At 42.2% G+C, this 18342-nt stretch overlaps 1 protein-coding gene across 1 annotated transcript; it reads right to left on the bottom strand.

Moving 5' to 3' along the window:
* Window positions 1–3757: 3757 nt before the first annotated feature.
* On the bottom strand, window positions 3758–17471 carry slc25a48 (solute carrier family 25 member 48). The gene is made up of 7 exons (XM_023992055.2): window positions 17265–17471; window positions 13198–13241; window positions 12435–12506; window positions 11482–11734; window positions 9971–10261; window positions 5232–5365; window positions 3758–4485 (listed from the first exon to the last, which is right to left on the bottom strand). Exons 1-7 carry the CDS (start codon window positions 17308–17310, stop codon window positions 4381–4383), a joined length of 945 nt encoding a protein of 314 aa, XP_023847823.1. The 5' UTR covers window positions 17311–17471; the 3' UTR covers window positions 3758–4380.
* Between the last annotated feature and the right edge of the window lie 871 nt (window positions 17472–18342).

Here is an 18342-nt window from a genome sequence, read left to right on the forward strand (position 1 = left end):
GGGAGACTGGTGATGGTGCTGGGTTAAGTTGGCAGAGGGGAGACTGGTGATGGTGCTGGTTAAGTTGGCAGAGTGGAAGCTGTGATGGTGCTGGGTTAAGTGGCAGAGGGGAGACTGGTGATGGTGCTGGGTTAAGTTGGCAGAGGGGAGACTGGTGATGGTGCTGGGTTAAGTTGGCAGAGGGGAGACTGGTGATGGTGCTGGGTTAAGTTGGCAGAGGGGAGACTGGTGATGGTGCTGGGTTAAGTTGGCAGAGGGGAGACTGGTGATGGTGCTGGGTTAAGTTGGCAGAGGGGAGACTGGTGATGGTGCTGGGTAAGTTGGCAGAGGGGAGACTGGTGATGGTGCTGGTTAAGTTGGCAGAGGGGAGACTGGTGATGGTGCTGGGTTAAGTTGGCAGAGGGGAGACTGGTGATGTTGCTGGGTTAAGTTGGCAGAGGGGAGACTGGTGATTTGCTGGGTTAAGTTGGCAGAGTGGAGACTGGTGATGGTGCTGGGTTAAGTTGGCAGAGGGGAGACTGGTGAATGGTGCTGGGTTAAGTTGGGCAGAGGGAAGACTGGTGATGGTGCTGGTTAAGTTGCAGAGTGGAGACTGGTGATGGTGCTGGGTTAAGTTGGCAGAGGGGAGACTGGTGATGGTGCTGGGTTAAGTTGGCAGAGGGGAACTGGTGATGGTGCTGGGTTAAGTTGGCAGAGGGGAGACTGGTTGATGGTGCTGGGTTAAGTTGGCAGAGGGGAGACTGGTGATGGTGCTGGTTAAGTGGCAGAGGGAGACTGGTGATGGTGCTGGGTTAAGTTGGCAGAGGGAGACTGGTGATGGTGCTGGGTTAAGTTGGCAGAGTGGAGACTGGTGATGGTGCTGGTTAAGTTGGCAGAGGGAGACTGGTGATGGTGCTGGGTTAAGTTGGCAGAGGGGAGACTGGTGATGGGCTGGTTAGTTGGCAGAGGGGAGACTGGTGATGGTGCTGGGTTAAGTTGGCAGAGGGGAGACTGGTGATGGTGCTGGGTTAAGTTGGCAGAGGGGAGACTGGTGATGGTGCTGGTTAAGTTGGCAGAGTGGAGACTGGTGATGGTGCTGGGTTAAGTTGGCAGAGTGGAGACTGGTGATGGTGCTGGGTTAAGTTGCAGAGTGGAGACTGGTGATGGTGTTGGGTTAAGTTGGCAGAGGGAGACTGGTGATGGTGCCTGGGTTAAGTTGGCAGAGGGGAGACTGGTGATGGTGCTGGGTTAAGTTGGCAGAGGGGAGACTGGTGATGGTGCTGGGTTAAGTTGTTGGCAGAGGGGAGACTGGTGATGGTGCTGGGTTAAGTTGGCAGAGGGGAGACTGGTGATGGTGCTGGGTTAAGTTGGCAGAGGGGAGACTGGTACTAGGCCATTCATTCAGCTGCAGTGGGCTAGAGCCAACAACACCACACAGGGGCTGTCTGCAAACTGCTGTCTGCAAATTACTAGCGGTCAAATTATTGCTTCCTCCATCCCCGTTTCCACAATTCTTGTCAAAGCTCATTGGAGGAGGTCCGAGGGAGGAACATTGGATTTAAATAATGTGTGGAAAACAAGAAAGAATGTTGAGGAAGTCCGAAAAAATACACTATATATATATAACAGTATGTGGGCACCCCTTCAAATTAGTGGATTCGGCTATTTCAGCTACACCCGTTGCTGACAGGTGTATAAAATCGAGCACACAGCCATGAGCTTAGTGATTTTCAACGTGGCACCGTCATAGGATGCCACCTTTCCAACAAGTCAGTTCGTCAAATTTCTGCCCTGCTAGAGCTGCCCATGTCAACTGTAAGTGCTGTTACTGTGAAGTGGAAACATCTAGGAGCAACAACCGCTAAGTTGCGAAGTGGTAGGCCACAAAAGCTCACAGAATGGGACCGCCAAGCGTGTAGCGCGTAAAAATTCTCTGTTCTCAGTTGCAACACTCACTACAGAGTTCCAAACTGCCTCTGGAAGCGGCACAATAACTGTTGGTCAGGAGCTTCATGAAATGGGTTTCCATGGCAGAGCAACAGCACACAAGCCTAAGATCACCATGCGCTATAACAAGCGTCGGCTGGAGTGGTGTAAAGCTCGCCACCATTGAACTCTGGAGCAGTGGAAACGCGTTCTCTGGAGTGATGAATCAAGCTTCACAATCTGGCAGTCCAACGGACGAATCTGGGTTAGGCGGATGCCAGGAGAACACTACCTGCCTGAATGCATAGTGCCAACTGTAAAGTTTGGTGGAGGAAGAATAATGGTTCGGGCTAGGCCCCTTAGTTCCAGTTAAGGGAAATATTAATGCTACAGCATACAGTGGCATTCTAGACAAATCTGTGCTTCCAACTTTGTGGCAACAGTTTGGGGAAGGCCCTTTCCTGTATCAGCATGACAATTCCCCTGTGCACAAAGCGAGGTCCATACAGAAATGGTTTGTCGAGATCAGTGTGGAAGAACTTGACTGGCCTTCACAAAGCCCTGACCTCAACCCCATCGAATACCTTTGGGATGAATTGGATTGCCGACTGCGAGCCACGTCTAATCGCCCAACATCAGTGCCTGACCTCACTAATGCTCTTGTGGCTGAATGGAAGCAAGTCCTCACCTCAATGTTCCAACATCTAGTGGAAAGCCTTCCCAGAAGAGGGAGTACTGTTTTCTGGCGAAAGGGGGGGGGGGGGCGGGGGGGGGGGGGGGGGGAACAACTCCATATGATGCCCATGGACTTTGGAATGAGGTTGTTCAACAAACAGGTGTCCACATATTTTGGTCATGTAGTGTATATAGAGAGCAATAATTATATGAATTGTCTCTAGGACATTGGTTTTCAACTCTCTTCAGACCACCAGACATTTCACAATTTAGTTGTAGTCCTGTGCCTAGCTCTATTTAAACCTAATCAAGGGCTTGGTATTCAGTTGAAGGTCATACTAACTCTACCTAACCAAGGGCTTGGTATTCAGTTCAATCAGGTATACTAATCTAACCTAACAAGGGCTTGGTATTTATTCAGTTCAATCAGGTATACTAACTCTAACCTAACCAAGGCTTGGTATTCAGTTCAATCAGGTATACAGCTCTATTTAACCTAATCAAGGGCTTGCTATTCAGTTGAATCAGGTATACTAACTCTATTTAACCTAACCAAGGGGTTTGTATTCAGTTGAATCAGGTATACTAACTCTAACCTAACCAAGGGCTTGGTATTCAGTTCAATCAGGTATACTAACTCTAACCTAACCAAGGGCTTGGTATTCAGTTGAATCAGGTATACTAACTCTAGAATAGTTTAAATATATGGAATGGCTGGTGGTCCCAGAGGTTGAAAACCCCTGCTCTAGGATATCAGCTGGTAACGTTTATTTAGAGAACAGTGCCTTCTAGTGGAGGTTGTTTGTAGTCAACAGTTCATTCAAAACGTGTACCTGGGGGGTTGTGTGTGTGTGTGTGGGGGGGGGGGGGGGGATCAGGACAGAGTTTGGGAAACACTGCATCAGGCTACTGTATAGTGTAAAGACAGCTGTACAGAAGCACCCTGCCACCTGACTTTATCAGTCACCCACAGCCCTGAGATAAGGTTCTTCAGAAGGATTCTTCATTGCCCCTCTACATGTGCTCGGTAACAAGTGGCCAACACTGTGGGCCCCTGATGTTTTTGTTACTGTGTTTACCCGATTACTGTTACACGTCAGTAGCCTAGTATCTTTAAGGTTACTGCAGTCATTTAGAAAACACTGACTTTTGGAGAGGATTCAAAGAAATAATACAATTTAAATTGAAACAATATGTTTATTAGATTTTCCAAGTAAAAGTGTACAGAAACGGTCTGTAACAAGAATTTCCCCCAAAAACCCACATTAAAATAACTTTTAAGAAAATAACTTAAGTAAAACTATGCCTCCTTGTGGAATGACATTTAATTTCTCTCATACTTATTTACAAATCACAAAGTTTAAACAATTGAATTAAAAGCCTGGCACCAACAAAATATAAATGATTCATGTGCATATCATTATGGAGGTTAGAACTGGTTAACTGCTGGGTACTAAAACTAGTTCATTTATACAGTACCGCTATATATTAAAATATTAAGCATACTGTTACTGTATATTATAGCACAACATATTTAAATGTATACATTTGTCAATTAATGTAAGGCACTTTAATGAAGATATTTTCTTAATATAAGAAATTAGTATTTACACTTTAAAAATATATTCTATTATGGGAATAGCGCAGATAATTCTCAACTAGAACAATTCTCAAGTCAAGACGCTCCCTACGTTCATTTTGCAAGGATTCAAATGATCTTCCCGGGGAAAACATTTGGGGTGTCCTAGGACAAGAGGATAGCTGTCAAGATAATGTTTCATTATATTCCTGGTGTAGATACTAGAGACCCCTGAAGAACTGCAGAGAGAGTTCATAGCCCAGAAACATGGTGGCACTCATGGGGAAGCCTCGGATAGCGTTCACCGAGGCTCCGCGGAAAAAGACCTGAAGAGAGTGATAGAAAATAATTACATAATGTATAATAAAAAAAAAGGAATTCAATTAAAACTTAATATCCTATGTTCATAACAGCCAACCAAACAAATATACAGCTGAAACCACATGGTTAACACCTATTCAAGCTTATTCAGGCCAAGTGCCTCTCTGGTTAAATGATTGTCAGGTATTGATCAAATGTCTGATCAGTCTCTGTCTGCCAAAACACATTTGAACAAGATCTGTCTGGTCACTTGGAGGGAGGGGGGGGTGTGACATAACACTATTGGCTTTTTACTATTTTGTTACATCACAAATTGACCAAAACCTGTTTGAACTCCCTCTTAACCTAGGAACGACCTTGGTAGTTAGTTAATAATTTTTCTTTGGAACAGATCTCGTTTTGCCCTTGTGACTTTTACAGGACATGTTGAGTTGGGTTCACCTGAGTATAAACTTTAAAAGCTGAAGGGACTAAAACTTGCAGCTACTAGTAGTGTCAGCATTTATCTATGTTGCCACAAAGCTACACCAAAACCACAGGCTACTGTATTACTTTACAAATGAAATGTAGTGATGAATCGCTGTTCAATTACTACACGGTGGGCTGGTTTCCCGGACAAAGATTAGACCTACACATGGACAAAGAAGCATGTTCAATGATCTTCACTGAAAGTGCTGCTTAGTCCAGGTCTACAGACTTAATGGGAGTCTGGGAAACAGGCCCAGTGTGTACTGTGTGTCTGTTTGCTTACATGTATCCCCTCGGTCTTGTAGCTCTGGACGATGCAGTGTACAATCCCTCTGTATTTCCTTGTGTGGAGAGCGTCAGCCTGTAGTCTGCTCTTCACCACGTCAGCTGGAGTAGCCGTGACCCACGAGATAGAACCTGTAGACAGAAACATGTCAGAGGTCAGGAGATGTACTTTAGCATGTAGCAACAGAGTTGATCTATAATGTTTTAGAAAGTCCTTGTAACAGGCTTTGGCTACAATCAGGGCATGTTCCAGTCGGCAAAGCTTTATATGTAATGCAAATAATAATACTAATACATCATTTGGTGGTAGAGAAGACTATAGCACTCATCCCTACAGTTCAGTTAAGAGTGTAGCTACCATAGAGGTACAACCAGTTTTGGGTACTGACAGATTACATGTAACAGGGATTACGTAATCAGATTACACCAACCCAGATTACTTAAAAAAATTAATGGATTACAGTTACATCCTTAAACAGCCAATTATATTTTGTAAAACTTCAAGATGTCTCTTCAAACACACTGAACTGGCAGGTTTTTGAAAACTGTGCTGAGACGCACTACTAGGAAGTCACCTTTCAGTGGGAATGGAAGCTTTTTCCTTCTGTTTTAATCTATTCAAAATCCCAAATGTCCTCTCCCTGTTGCTTTCCACACAAACATTTTTTATTTAACTAAAAACATCAGACCCTCACTTATTGAGAACTACAGTTGTAAAGGGAGCGTAAACTAGCAGAATTCTGTTAGAATACATAAAATCCTTGAAATATATCACAAGACATCTAGTTGGCCCTTTGAGTGCTTATCACAGAGGTCTGTAATTATGTCTTGTCCTCTGTGTGGCCGTATCACAATATAATTAAATAAGATGATTTAAAATAAAAAACAGAATGACGAAGCTGTAAAACATCTAAATATAAACCATCTACTTAGTGAAGGCTCCCGAGTGGCGCAGCGATCTAAGGCACTGCATCTCAGTGCTAGAGACGTCACTATAGACACCTTGGTTCAGCGATCTAAGGCACTGCATCTCAGTGCTAGAGACGTCACTGAGCAAAGACACCCTTGGTTACGATTCTAAGGACTGCATTCAGTGTAGAGACGGTCATGATAGACCCCTGGTTCAGCCGATTAAGGCACATGGCATCTTTCAGTGCTTAGAGACGTACTACAGACACTGGGTTCGAGCGATCTAAGGCTTACTTGCTCTTAGTGCTAGAGACCGTACTAGACTACCTGGTCAGCGATCTACAAGGCAACTGCTCATCTAGTGCTAGAGACGTCACTGACAGACACCTGGTTCAGATGCGATCTAAGCCTGCATCTCAGTGCTAGGACGTCACTATAGAACACCTGTAGGATCTAGGCGCTCTCAGGCGAGTTATAGGCACTCAGGATGGCATGCCTGCACAGTGCCATAGAGCGTCACTATAGACACCCACTGGTTGCAGCGTCGACTCTAAGGGCACTCATCTCGAGTGCTCAAGAGACGTCACTATAGACAACCCTGGATTCAGCGATCTAAGGCACTGCATCCAGTGCTAGAGACGTCACTATAGACCCTCTGGTTCAGCGACTCTAAGGCACTGCATCTCAGTGCTAGAGACGGCACTCCTAGGACCAACTGGTTCACGATCTAGGCACTGCATCTCAGTGCTAGAGACGTCACTATAGACACCACGGCTTCAGCGATCTAAGGCACTGCATCTCCGTGCTAGAGACGTCTATATGACACACCCTGGTTCAGCGATCTAAGGCACTGCATCTCAGTGCTAGAGACGTCCCTAATAGACACCTTGGTTCAGCGATCTAAGGCACTGCATTCAGTGCTAGGACGTCACTATACGACACCTGGGTTCAGCGATTCAAGGCAACTGGCGATCTCAGTGCTAGAGACGTCACTACAGACCCCTGGTTCACGCGATCTAAGGCACTGCGTCTCAGTGCTAGAGACGTCACTATAGACACCTTGGTTCGAATCCAGGCTGTATCACAACCGGCTGTGATTGGGATCCCCGTAGTGCGGTACACAATTGGCCCGGTGTGGTCGGTGTAGGCCGTGATTGTAAATAATATATATATATATTTTTTTATAAATACAATTTTTGTTTAATATGAGAGTTTCAGCATGAAATATCCTTGACATATTGTTTCGCACTCTTGTATTTATTTTACAATGTCACTATGTGTTTGTTGTCGATGTTTTGGGGCCAAACTGGTGGCAGTTATGAAACGAGTCAACAGTAGGAAGAGTTGCAGAGTTCATTGAAATAAATGCCATCGTTGATTAGATGCTTTTTTCATTAATTAGGCTTGAACCATATGGTCTAATTAAATCAACAACACCTTTCTCGAACATTCAAATGGAAGGAGGTAGTCATAATTAATCGTTGTCACCTCTTAAGCCCATTCTGGTGGGAAGCTGCTTTAGACCACCAAGTGCTAACACTCAGTATCTGGATAACATGTGTGAAATGCTTGATAATGTATGTGATATCAACAGTGAGGTATATTTTCTGGGTGATTTTAAATACTGGACTGACTTATCAAGCTGCCCACTCAAGAAAAAGCTTCAACCTACCAGGGTAGTTACAAACAGCATAGGAATAAAATCATCAACATGTATTGATCACATCTTTACTAATGCGGCAGACATGTGCTTGAAAGCAGTATCCAAATCCATCAGATGAAGTGATCACAATATGGTAGCCATTTCTAGGAAAACCAAAGTTCCAAAGGCTGGGCCTAATATAGTGTATAAGAGGTCATAGAATAAGTTTCGTAATAATTCCTATGTTGTTGATGTAAAGAATATTTGTTGGTCCGTGGTGTGTAATGAGGAGCAAACAGACGCTGCACTTGACACATTTATGAAATTGCTTATCCCAGTTACTGATAAGCACGCATCCGTTAAGAAAATGACAAAAAACTGAAATCCCTGTTGATTGATGAGGAATTAAAAAATTGTATGGTTGAGAGGGATGAGGCAAAAAGAATGGCAAATATGTCTGGCTGTACAACCGATTTGGGGAAACGTACTGCAAATTTAGAAATCATGTGACTAAACTGAATAAAAAGAAGAAACTACACCATGAAACAAAGATAACTGACATAAAGAATGATAGTAAAAATCTTTGGAGCGCCTTCAATTACATTTTTGGAAAAAAAGGCAAACTCATGTCCATCATTCATTGAATCAGATGGCTCATTCATCACAAAATCCACTGATAGCGCCAACTACTTCAATGATTTTTTTCATTGGCAAGATTAGAAAACTTAGGCATGACATGCCAGCAACAAAACGCTGACACTACACATCCAAGTATATCTGACCAAATTATGAAAAGACAAGCATTGTACTTTTGAATTCCGTATTAAAATTCTATCAACACGCAAACAGTTCTAAAAATGTCCTACATTTTCCTTTCAATCTGTGGTTGTTCGTCTTATCTCGCTCGATGGAAGTTCATAGTTCACCCATTACCCAACTTTTTTTTTAAACCGCTACATCACTGATAATACAGAGGTCTGTTTGTGCGAAGCTTGATTAGTAATGCCTAGGAATACAAAAATGTGAATGCTATGTATTTTGACAAGAGAGATACAGTATTGATGTAAAGAGTTGATCATTTTATGCAATTCATCATTACAACTGACTGAACAGTTGCTGATGCTACGTGACAGTGTGAATCATTTATCATATTTCAGAGGTATAACATTAAAACTGTATAGCTAATAGGCTAGGTGTTCATCCCGGAAACCCTAGACCAGGTCTGCCACACCCTCTTCCTGGAGATCTACCGTCCTGTAGGTTTTCAGTCCATCCATCTTCCTGGAGATCTACCGTCCTGTAGGTTTTCAGACAGTAGATCTCCAGGAAGAGGGTTGGACTGAAAACCTACAGGACAGTAGATCTCCAGGAAGAGGGTTGGATTGTAAACCTACAGGACAGTAGATCTCCAGGAAGAGGGTTGGCTTGAAAACCTACAGAACCGTAGATCTCCAGGAAGAGGGTTGGGCAGCCCTGCCCTAGACCCACTCCAATTCGCATATCGCCCCAATAGATCCACAGATGACGCAATCTCAAATCGCACTCCACACTGCCTTTTCCCACCTGGACAAAAGGAACACCTATGTGAGAATGCTATTCATTGACTACAGCTCAGCGTTCAACACCATAGTGCCCACAAAGCTCATCACTAAGCTAAGGATCCTGGGACTAAACACCTCCCTCTGAAACTGGATCCTGGACTTCTTGATGGGCTGCCCCCAGGCGGTAAGGGTAGGCAACAACACGTCTGCCACGCTGATCCTCAACACGGGGGCCCCTCAGGGGTGCGTGCTTACTTCCATCCCGTACTCCCTGTTCACCCATGACTGCATGGCCATGCATGACTCCAACACCATCAAGTTTGCTGAAGACACAACAGTGGTAGGCCTGATCCCCGACAACGATGAGACAGTGAGGTCCGGGAAGGCGGTAGACTAAAACTCAAACCCTGGTTACGTCCCTGCTAACAATGTCAGGATTGTGGGTTTGATTTATGTATGGGCCTAATAACCCTCCACCAGTACATTCTCTGGCCTAGTGGAAACCAAAACGAGGCCACGGTTTCAACAGAACGCTCCTTTATCTGACCTAAAGGCTACTTTATCTGACCTAAAGGCTACTACAAATTTGCTTCCACCAAGCACAACAGTAACATTACCACCCATCCGTAAACACCTTCCAGTTACCTGCCAGTCCTCCAGACACCCATACAGAACAGGGATGAGGTGATGACCTCCCTTCAGGGGATAGCCAGCGACGGAACAACGCGTAGGGGATGAAGTACAGTGTGTACCCAGGGACGTCTCTCAGGACCATGGCCCCGGCCCCTCTGTAGAGTCCCTGGATCCCCTCAGTCTGCAGTATGGAACTGATGCAGTGGATGGGCCCTCTGTAGGTCGGCTGGCCCTGGAGAGACACGGAGCGCACAGCGATATTACCGTTCCCGTTTCCGGTCGTCCCGGCAATGTTCAGGTTCTCTAAAATACACAAGGAAACAAACAATAAAGATCAGACTGTATTTGACTTTATTGACCGCTCATGCTGAAATAAGATAGTTTGGATTAAGGGTCAACCTTATGCGGAAGGAGGCTTTAACTATATACCAGAACAACAGGTGATGGTGAAGATTTAACACATGTATTATGCCCTATACTGTAGGCACCATAAAGATCCATGGGGCAACACACAAGGACGTGTGGTACATCGCCATATAAAAAAGGTGCAGCAGTTTCCGTCTTCAAAACGGTGACTGGTGACTCATCACCGACAGGTGATTATAACGCCTTTAATTTATCAACCTTTAAGTGAGCTGGTTACAATCCACGGGATTTATCATCTCAAGCTAGCTCGTCTGAGTTGCTGTTGTGAAAACTAATGGGGCGCTGAATCTGAATAGGCAAATGAATCGTTGTCCCTGGTTCGTTGAATTGTCAATTTATTCTGTTCTGTTCTAATCTAGACCTCCGAGTAAAGTCCCACTAAAATGAGCTGTCTAAACCCATGGGAACTATAGGCACTGTACCTGCTAGAATGGTCTGAAGGATAGTTGTACTAAAGGAAATACCTTTTAGAATGGTCTGAAGGATAGTTGTACTAAAGGAAATACCTTTTAGAATGGTCGGCCAGGATAGTTGTACTAAAGGAAAATACCTTTGAATGGTCTGAAGGAATAGTGTGTACTAAGGAAATACCTTTTAGAATGGTCTGAAGGATAGTTAGTAAAGGAATACCTTTTAGAATGGTCTGAAGGATAGTTGTACTGAAGGAAATACCTTTTTAGAATGGTCTGAAGGATAGTTTGTAAGCTAAGAAATACTTTTAGAATGGTCTGAAGGATAGTTGTACTAAAAAGGAAATACCTTTTAGAATGGTCTGAAGGATAGTTGGTACATGAAGGAAATACCTTTTAGAATGGTCTGAAGGATAGTTTATAAAGGAAATACCTTTTAGAATGGTCTGAAGGATAGTTGTACTAAAGGAAATACCTTTTAGAATGGTCGAAGGATGTTGTACTAAGGAGGATACCTTTTTAGAATGGTCTGAGGGATAGTTTACTAAAGGAAATACCTTTTAGAATGGTCTGAAGGGAGGATGTTGTACTGAAGGAAATACCTTTTAGAATGGTCTGAAGGATAGTTAAAGTAAAGGAAATACCTGCTAGAATGCTATATAATGTTGTATTGGGCTTTGACTTTACCTGCTAGACAGGGCAGAGTCTGCATCTGCAGTCTTATCTTAACTAAGTCGACCGGAGCTCCGAGTCCCACTGACATCAGCCCTGTCAACATGCTGGCCAGGGTCATGTCCAGCATACCACACGACTGTTTCTCGTCGCCATGGCGGAACTTGCTTATAACCCTTTGTGTGTTGTTGAAGAATCCAAACACCACTGAGTTATACACAGTGATGCTGGCCAGCGGGAAGGAGAGACCCTTGAAGAAGCCAGCAACCTAGGTGGAAGAAAAATGAGAGGTTTTATGGAACAATTTGTTTTGCAGGCCTGGGTCCCAGTATACCACGTGGCCTTTGGCAGCTTTAAGCATTCTCTTTCTCCCAGAGCGCCCTCCACTTCTTTCCAGGTTTTTCTCCCTCCCAGCCAGAGAGAGGACACAGAGGGAGTATTCACAGCAAGGCACAATCATTTTTTATAAAACAAAAGCACAGTTGCTTCAAAAGTCAAAATTTTTCATTCCAGAACCGTCACAGCTAGGCCTACAGTTTAATCTACAGATGAGAGTGTGAGTTGAATATAGGATATTATTAATGAACTTTTACAGTAGTTGTCGAGGCTGACGCTTATGTCCAAGGCCTCTACAGTTCTAAAAGAAACCCTTCTAAATACAATGACGACAAATGGTTTATTATGCCAAATATTATCCCATGGATTACTCTGGGTTCCAGTCCCATTGGGACCTCACAACACATGACTGTAAATTGCTTTGAATAAAAGTGTCTGTTAAATGGCCTATATTACATTTAGACGACAAGAGCAGTGACATATCAAATAATATTAGTCACATGTGCCGAATACAACAGGTGTAGACCTCACAGTGAAAGGGCTTACTTACAAGCCTCTAACCAACAATGTAGTTAAAAAAAAAAAAAAAAGTACGAATAAGAAATAAAAGTAACAACTAGTTAATCACTAACAGTTTCCTTTCTGTAGATTTGGAGGACACAGTGAAGGGTGTTCTTGTATCCTTTCCCAGCTTGTAAACGAGTCTGTCGGGTAGAATCACAGAATGGGAAATGATAAGAACCTCAACATTACTACTACATAAAACAACGGCCTACACAATCTACAACATGTAGGCTAGGTGATGTGTGCTAACTGGTTTAGATGTTACTGCAGGCCTATAGCCCTCTAAATGGTAACTGTGTATGTACACATACAGTAATATTGCACGTTTGGTAAAAACCCAAGGTTTGACATTAAGGGTTGATCTATTGCCTAGAGCAAGTGAACTGAACAGTTGGGCAAGTTGAGCTCGGAGGTTACCCCCATTGGGCTTTCTCTTCTTCTTTTACTGACAGCAACGAATCTGCAAGCATTGATCTGCCTGGTTCCCCTCCATTGTTTAAATGAAAGAGACAATTTATGGATATTTTTGTGTGCCTTTCAGACCTTAATGTCAATCCCTGATTTAAACCCACAGGAGGTTGGTGGCACCTTAATTGGGGAAGATGGGCTCGTGGTAATGGCTGGAGTGGAATGGTTATGGTTATTATGGGCCTTCCTCACCTCAGTAGCCTCCACTGTTTAAACCTCATCGGACAGTTTCCTGTACACAGATTAAGCCTAAACCTGGACTTAAACTCAAGATAAACAGAGAATGTCCTTTCAGTTCAGGACTAGGCTTGATCAGTATCTGGGAAACCAGTCCTTTATGTGTTGAACTGTGTCCTCGTGTACCTTGACTGTGTCCAGCGGATGACCCACAATAACACTGGAAGCTCCTATTGGAAAAACAGATGGAAACCACATTTAGAGGAGTGAGAAGGGATAGATAGGGGTGAAAGAGAGAGGGGGGAGAGAGTGAAAGAGAGAGGGGGGAGAGAGAGAGAGTGAAACACACAGAGAGAACCAAAGAAAATTAACAACATTGACAAATGGTTTGATGGAGAATGCAAAAACCTAAGAAAGAAATTGAGAAACCTATCCAACCTAGAAAACGCCTTCACTATGGTGAATCACTAAAACAATACAGAAATATATTATGGAAAAAGATGGAACAGCACGTCAGAAATCAGCTCAATGTAATTGAAGAATCCATAGACTCTAACCATTTCTGGGAAAATTGGAAAACACTAAACAAACAACAACACGAAGAGTTATCTATCCAAAATGGAGATGTATGGATAAACCACTTCTCCAATCTTTTTGGCTCTTTAACAAAGAACAAACATCAAAAACATTTACATGATCAAATACACATCTTAGAATCAACTATTAAAGACTTCCAGAACCCACTGGATTCTCCAATTACCTTGAATGAACTACAGGACAAAATACAAACCCTCCAACCCAAAAAGGCCTGTGGTCTTGATGGTGTCCTCAATGAAATGATAAAATATACAGACCACAAATTCCAATTGCCTATACTTAGACTCTTTAGCATCATCCTTAGCTCTGGCATCTTCTCCAATATTTGGAACCAAGGACTGATCACCCCAATCCACAAAAGTGGAGACAAATTTTACCCCAATATCTAATGTGGGATATGCGTCAACAGCAACCTTGGGAAAATCCTCTGCATTATCATTAACAGCAGACTTGTACATTTCCTCAGTGAAAACAATGTACTAAGCAAATGTCAAATAGGCTTTTTACCAAATTACCGTACGACAGACCACGTATTTCACCCTGCACACCCTAATTAACAAACAAACCAAAACAAAGGCAAAGTCTTGTCGCACTTTGTTGATTTCAAAAAAGCTTAACTCAATTTGGCATGAGGGTCTGCTATACAAATTGATGAAAAGTGGTGTTGGGGGAAAAACATACATTATAAAAATCCATGTACACAAACAACAAGTGTGTGGTTAAAATTGGCAAAAACACCAAATAATGTATGCAGAGCAGAATTAGGCCGATAATGATCAAAACCCAGAAAAAAACGGTTAAATTCTACAACCACCTAAAAGGAAGCATTTCCCAAACGTTCCATAACAAAGCCATCACCTACAGAAAGATTAACCTGGAAAAGTCCCCTAAGCAAACTGGTCCTGGAGCTCTGTTCACAAACACAAACACCCCAGGACAGCAACACAATTAGACCCGACACATTTGAAAGAATTAACAAAAGAATTGAGCAAACTAGAATGCTATTTGACCCTAAACAGAGTACACATTGGAAGAATACTTGACCACTGTGACTGACCCAAACTTAAGGAAAGCTTTGACTATGTACAGACTCAGTGAGCATAGCCTTGCTATTGAGAAAGGCCGCCAAAGGCAGACCTGGCTCTCAAGAGAAGACAGGATATGTGCACACTGCCCACAAAATGAGGTGGAAACTAAGCTGCACTTCCTAACATCCTGCCAAATGTATGACCATATTAGAGACACATATTTCCCTCAGATTACACAGTTCCACAAAGAATTTGAAAACAAACCCAATTTTGATAAACTCCCATATTTATTGGGTGAAATATCACAGTGTTCCATCACAGCAGCAAGATGTGTGACCTGTTGCCACAAGAAAAGGGCAACCAGAGAAGAACAAACACCATTGTAGATACCATATTTTTGTAAATTTATTTGCCCTTTTTTACTTTAACAATTTGCATAATATGACATTTGAAATGTCTTTATTCTTTTGGAACTTTTGTGAGTATAATGTTTACTGTTAATTTGTATTGTTTATTATCTACTTCACTTGCTTTGGCAATGTTAACATATGTTTCCCATGCCAATAAAGCCCTTACATTGAAATTGAAAGAAAGCATGCAGGGCATTCTACGCAATTAAAAAGCTAATTAAAATCAAAATACTTATTAAAATTGCCTAAATCTAATTTAAATGTGTCATTGAACCAATTGCACTTCATGGCAGTGAGGTGTGGGTTTCACTTGCAAAACAAGATTTCACCCAATGGGACAAACACCCCATTGAAACCCTGCATGCAGAGTTCTATAAGAGTCTCCGACATGTCCAGAGGACAACTACAAACAGTCCATGCAGGGCAGATTTAGGCCAATATCCACTAATGGTTGTTGCTCATCCATATATTTATATATTTTATTCCATTCCTTTACTTAGATTTGTGTGTATAAGGTATTTGTTGTGGAATTGTTAGATTACATATAGATATTACTGCACTGTCAGAACTAGAAGCACAAGAATTTCACTACACTCGCAATAACATCTGCTAACCATGTGTATTTGACCAATACAATTTGATAATAAGAAAAACTCAAAATAGAGCAATTAAGTTTTGGAAATATCTCAAATACAGTGACATATATCTCCCTCTCATATCATTACCAAGCCCTGCAATGCCAAGAACTGAGCAAAGAAAAGAGTCCCCTCATCCAGCTGGTCCTGGGGCTGAGTTCACAAATCTGTTCTACTAACACACTGAAGTATCAGGACCAGAACATCCAATCAATCAGAATAAAATACAACAGTCAAAACACAACTATATTACCTATTGGGAAACATAAACACAAATAAAAATGCAGTGCTATCTGGCCCTAAATCGACAGTACACCGTGGCAAACTATATGACCAAAGTTACTGATCAAAACCTTAGAAAAACCTTGACAAAGTACAGGCTCAGCGAGCACAGCCATGCACCACAGCTGATCCTGTGACAGAACTGCATTTCCTGACAAAATGTCAAAAATATAAAACAATGAGTGTCATTTCCCCAAATGTAAAACCCTTATTCACGGTTTCAAAGACCTCTCTGATGACAATAGGCTACCGGTCCTGTCGGCAGAGGACGCAGAGAGCTGTAGGTTGGCAGCGCACTACATTGCTGCCTGCCATGAAATGAGGGACAGTGTCTGACAGACCAACCAACCTGCACATGCCCTTTATGCCATTGTTGTTGTCCATTGTATGGTTATTTTGACCCTTGAATATTGTCGTTACTGATTGTCCCGTTGACAGTATTGATTATTATTACGTTGATATCGTAAATCTATCACTTAAATCGCCAAAGTACGCTTTGGCAAGATGTCCATTGTTACGTCATGCCAATAAGGCAAATGGAAAGCGAGTGAGAGATAATAACGACATAATGTTGTTTCGGTGGCACACTGCCTAGAACATCCAGCCCTCCTCGGACAATACAACTATAGTACCACAGATTTCAGGGAAATACAGAGAGAACTGGGAGAATCATGTCCCGCCAGACAGTCTCAACAGCATTTTAAAAACACAACCACAGCTCTACCTCTGCTTCGGGATCATTCTGACATAACATTTGAAACAAAAACAACAACAAACGTAGGCCGATAATGTTCATAACTACAGTAGTCTGCCTATAGGCGAATAGCAGGCGATGAAGAATGAGAACAAGTTACAGCATTCCACAGATATCATTATGTAATGCGCAACTACTGTGCCCCTACTGGCCGTTTCAGGTAGCGCACCTTGCAGAAGTAGAATATAGAAAAGGAAGACTTTTTCTCAAACTAAATAGTCAAACGTGTTGGAACTGTTTATTTAATTATTAATCAAATGTCAAGCGCTATGTGGGCAATTCGATTTGGAAACTCTGTGTATGCTTCCCATTGTTTAAAAACTTTGTTCCAATTATTTATTTTTTATTTATAATAGAACATAGATTAAACATAGGCCTAAATAACAAAAATAGCAAATGTATGAAAATAAAAAACAAAAGTTTGTTTATCATCATGTGTGTTAAACAAACAACAAAATCGACATACAATTGTCCAACACGTGCTCTATCCCAAACTCATCTCTAATTCTACAGCTAATTGACTAGTTAAAAAATAACGGACACTCACCTCCAATCCACCCTGCAAGGAAGTCATCTAAATGAAAACAATTCATTTTTGGATGCTCTTAATACCTTTTCTTTTATCACTAGTCAGTCACTTGTGAGCAGAAATCTTAATTGTCTGGAGTGAAAGTCGATACAGACACGCGGGGTAGGCTATTTGAGAAACAAAGTAAAACAAATGTACTTTCCTAGCATCTATGTAAACCTCTAGATAGGTGTAGGAGGGTCAGTAAACATAAAAACGTTGGGAGTGATTGGGCGTCTCTAAACCAATCAGCATCTAGGATTTCTGTGCAGCGTTTGCGGTCTCAAAACGTCAGGACAAATGGAATCGCCTAAAACGGGACACCGGGCTATGCAAAACAAACTGGCCAGTTACTTGCCCTGATGACCTTCAAGCCGTCCTAAATTGTTTCTGCAGTTGGGAATAAAATAACGTCATAAATACTGTAAGCCAAGAGGAATGTGGATGTAAACAAAATATAATCTTCATTGGTCACTTTCATAATTAGCCACATGGGAAGAGATTGATGCATAAAGCCAGCATTTTAGTATAAGTGCATAACAGAAATGTGGTCTAGGCTATATCATATCACAAAACATTTATCAACTTATTCGGGCAACACAAATAAACTCCATAAAGATTGTGCAAGATAGCTTTTTTCTTCTTTATAGTTGTTAATAAGTTATTTTCCTAGTTAATAGGCTATATAGCAAACTAACCATATATATTGTGAAAGAGGAGATAACAGAACAGGGTTGAAGACACACCCAGACATATTGCCTAGAAAAACACACATATAGCGCTCAAAGATAAGAAACCATTGCACTGCAGGATGGAAAATTACAAGCAAAATATGGTGCCAGAAGTGGGACAGAGATATTTTCTCTTTGCTTACACCGCTGGACCTCAAGACTCATTCAGAAAACTCCAATTACTATTAAGGATCCGCCCCTTTTTTCAATTTTCGCCTAAAATAACATACCCAAATCTAACTGCCTGTAGCTCAGGACCTGAAGCAAGGATATGCATATTCTTGATACCATTTAAAAGGAAACACTTTGAAGTTTGTGGAAATGTG

This window comes from Salvelinus sp. IW2-2015, linkage group LG8 (genome assembly GCF_002910315.2).
Source record: "Salvelinus sp. IW2-2015 linkage group LG8, ASM291031v2, whole genome shotgun sequence".
NCBI classification, from domain to species: domain Eukaryota; kingdom Metazoa; phylum Chordata; class Actinopteri; order Salmoniformes; family Salmonidae; genus Salvelinus; species Salvelinus sp. IW2-2015.

What these genes read in the sequence shown, in the direction of transcription:
- slc25a48 (XM_023992055.2), bottom strand. Translation starts at nt 17,310, where the DNA reads ATGAATTGTTTTCATTTAGATGACTTCCTTGCAGGGTGGATTGGAG. An exon ending in ATCCGCTGGACACAGTCAAG is followed by an intron (nt 12,507 to 13,197) that starts GTACACGAGGAC and finishes TCTACCCGACAG; the next exon opens with ACTCGTTTACAAGCTGGGAA. An exon ending in AAATCTACAGAAAGGAAACT is followed by an intron (nt 11,735 to 12,434) that starts GTTAGTGATTAA and finishes TCTTCCACCTAG; the next exon opens with GTTGCTGGCTTCTTCAAGGG.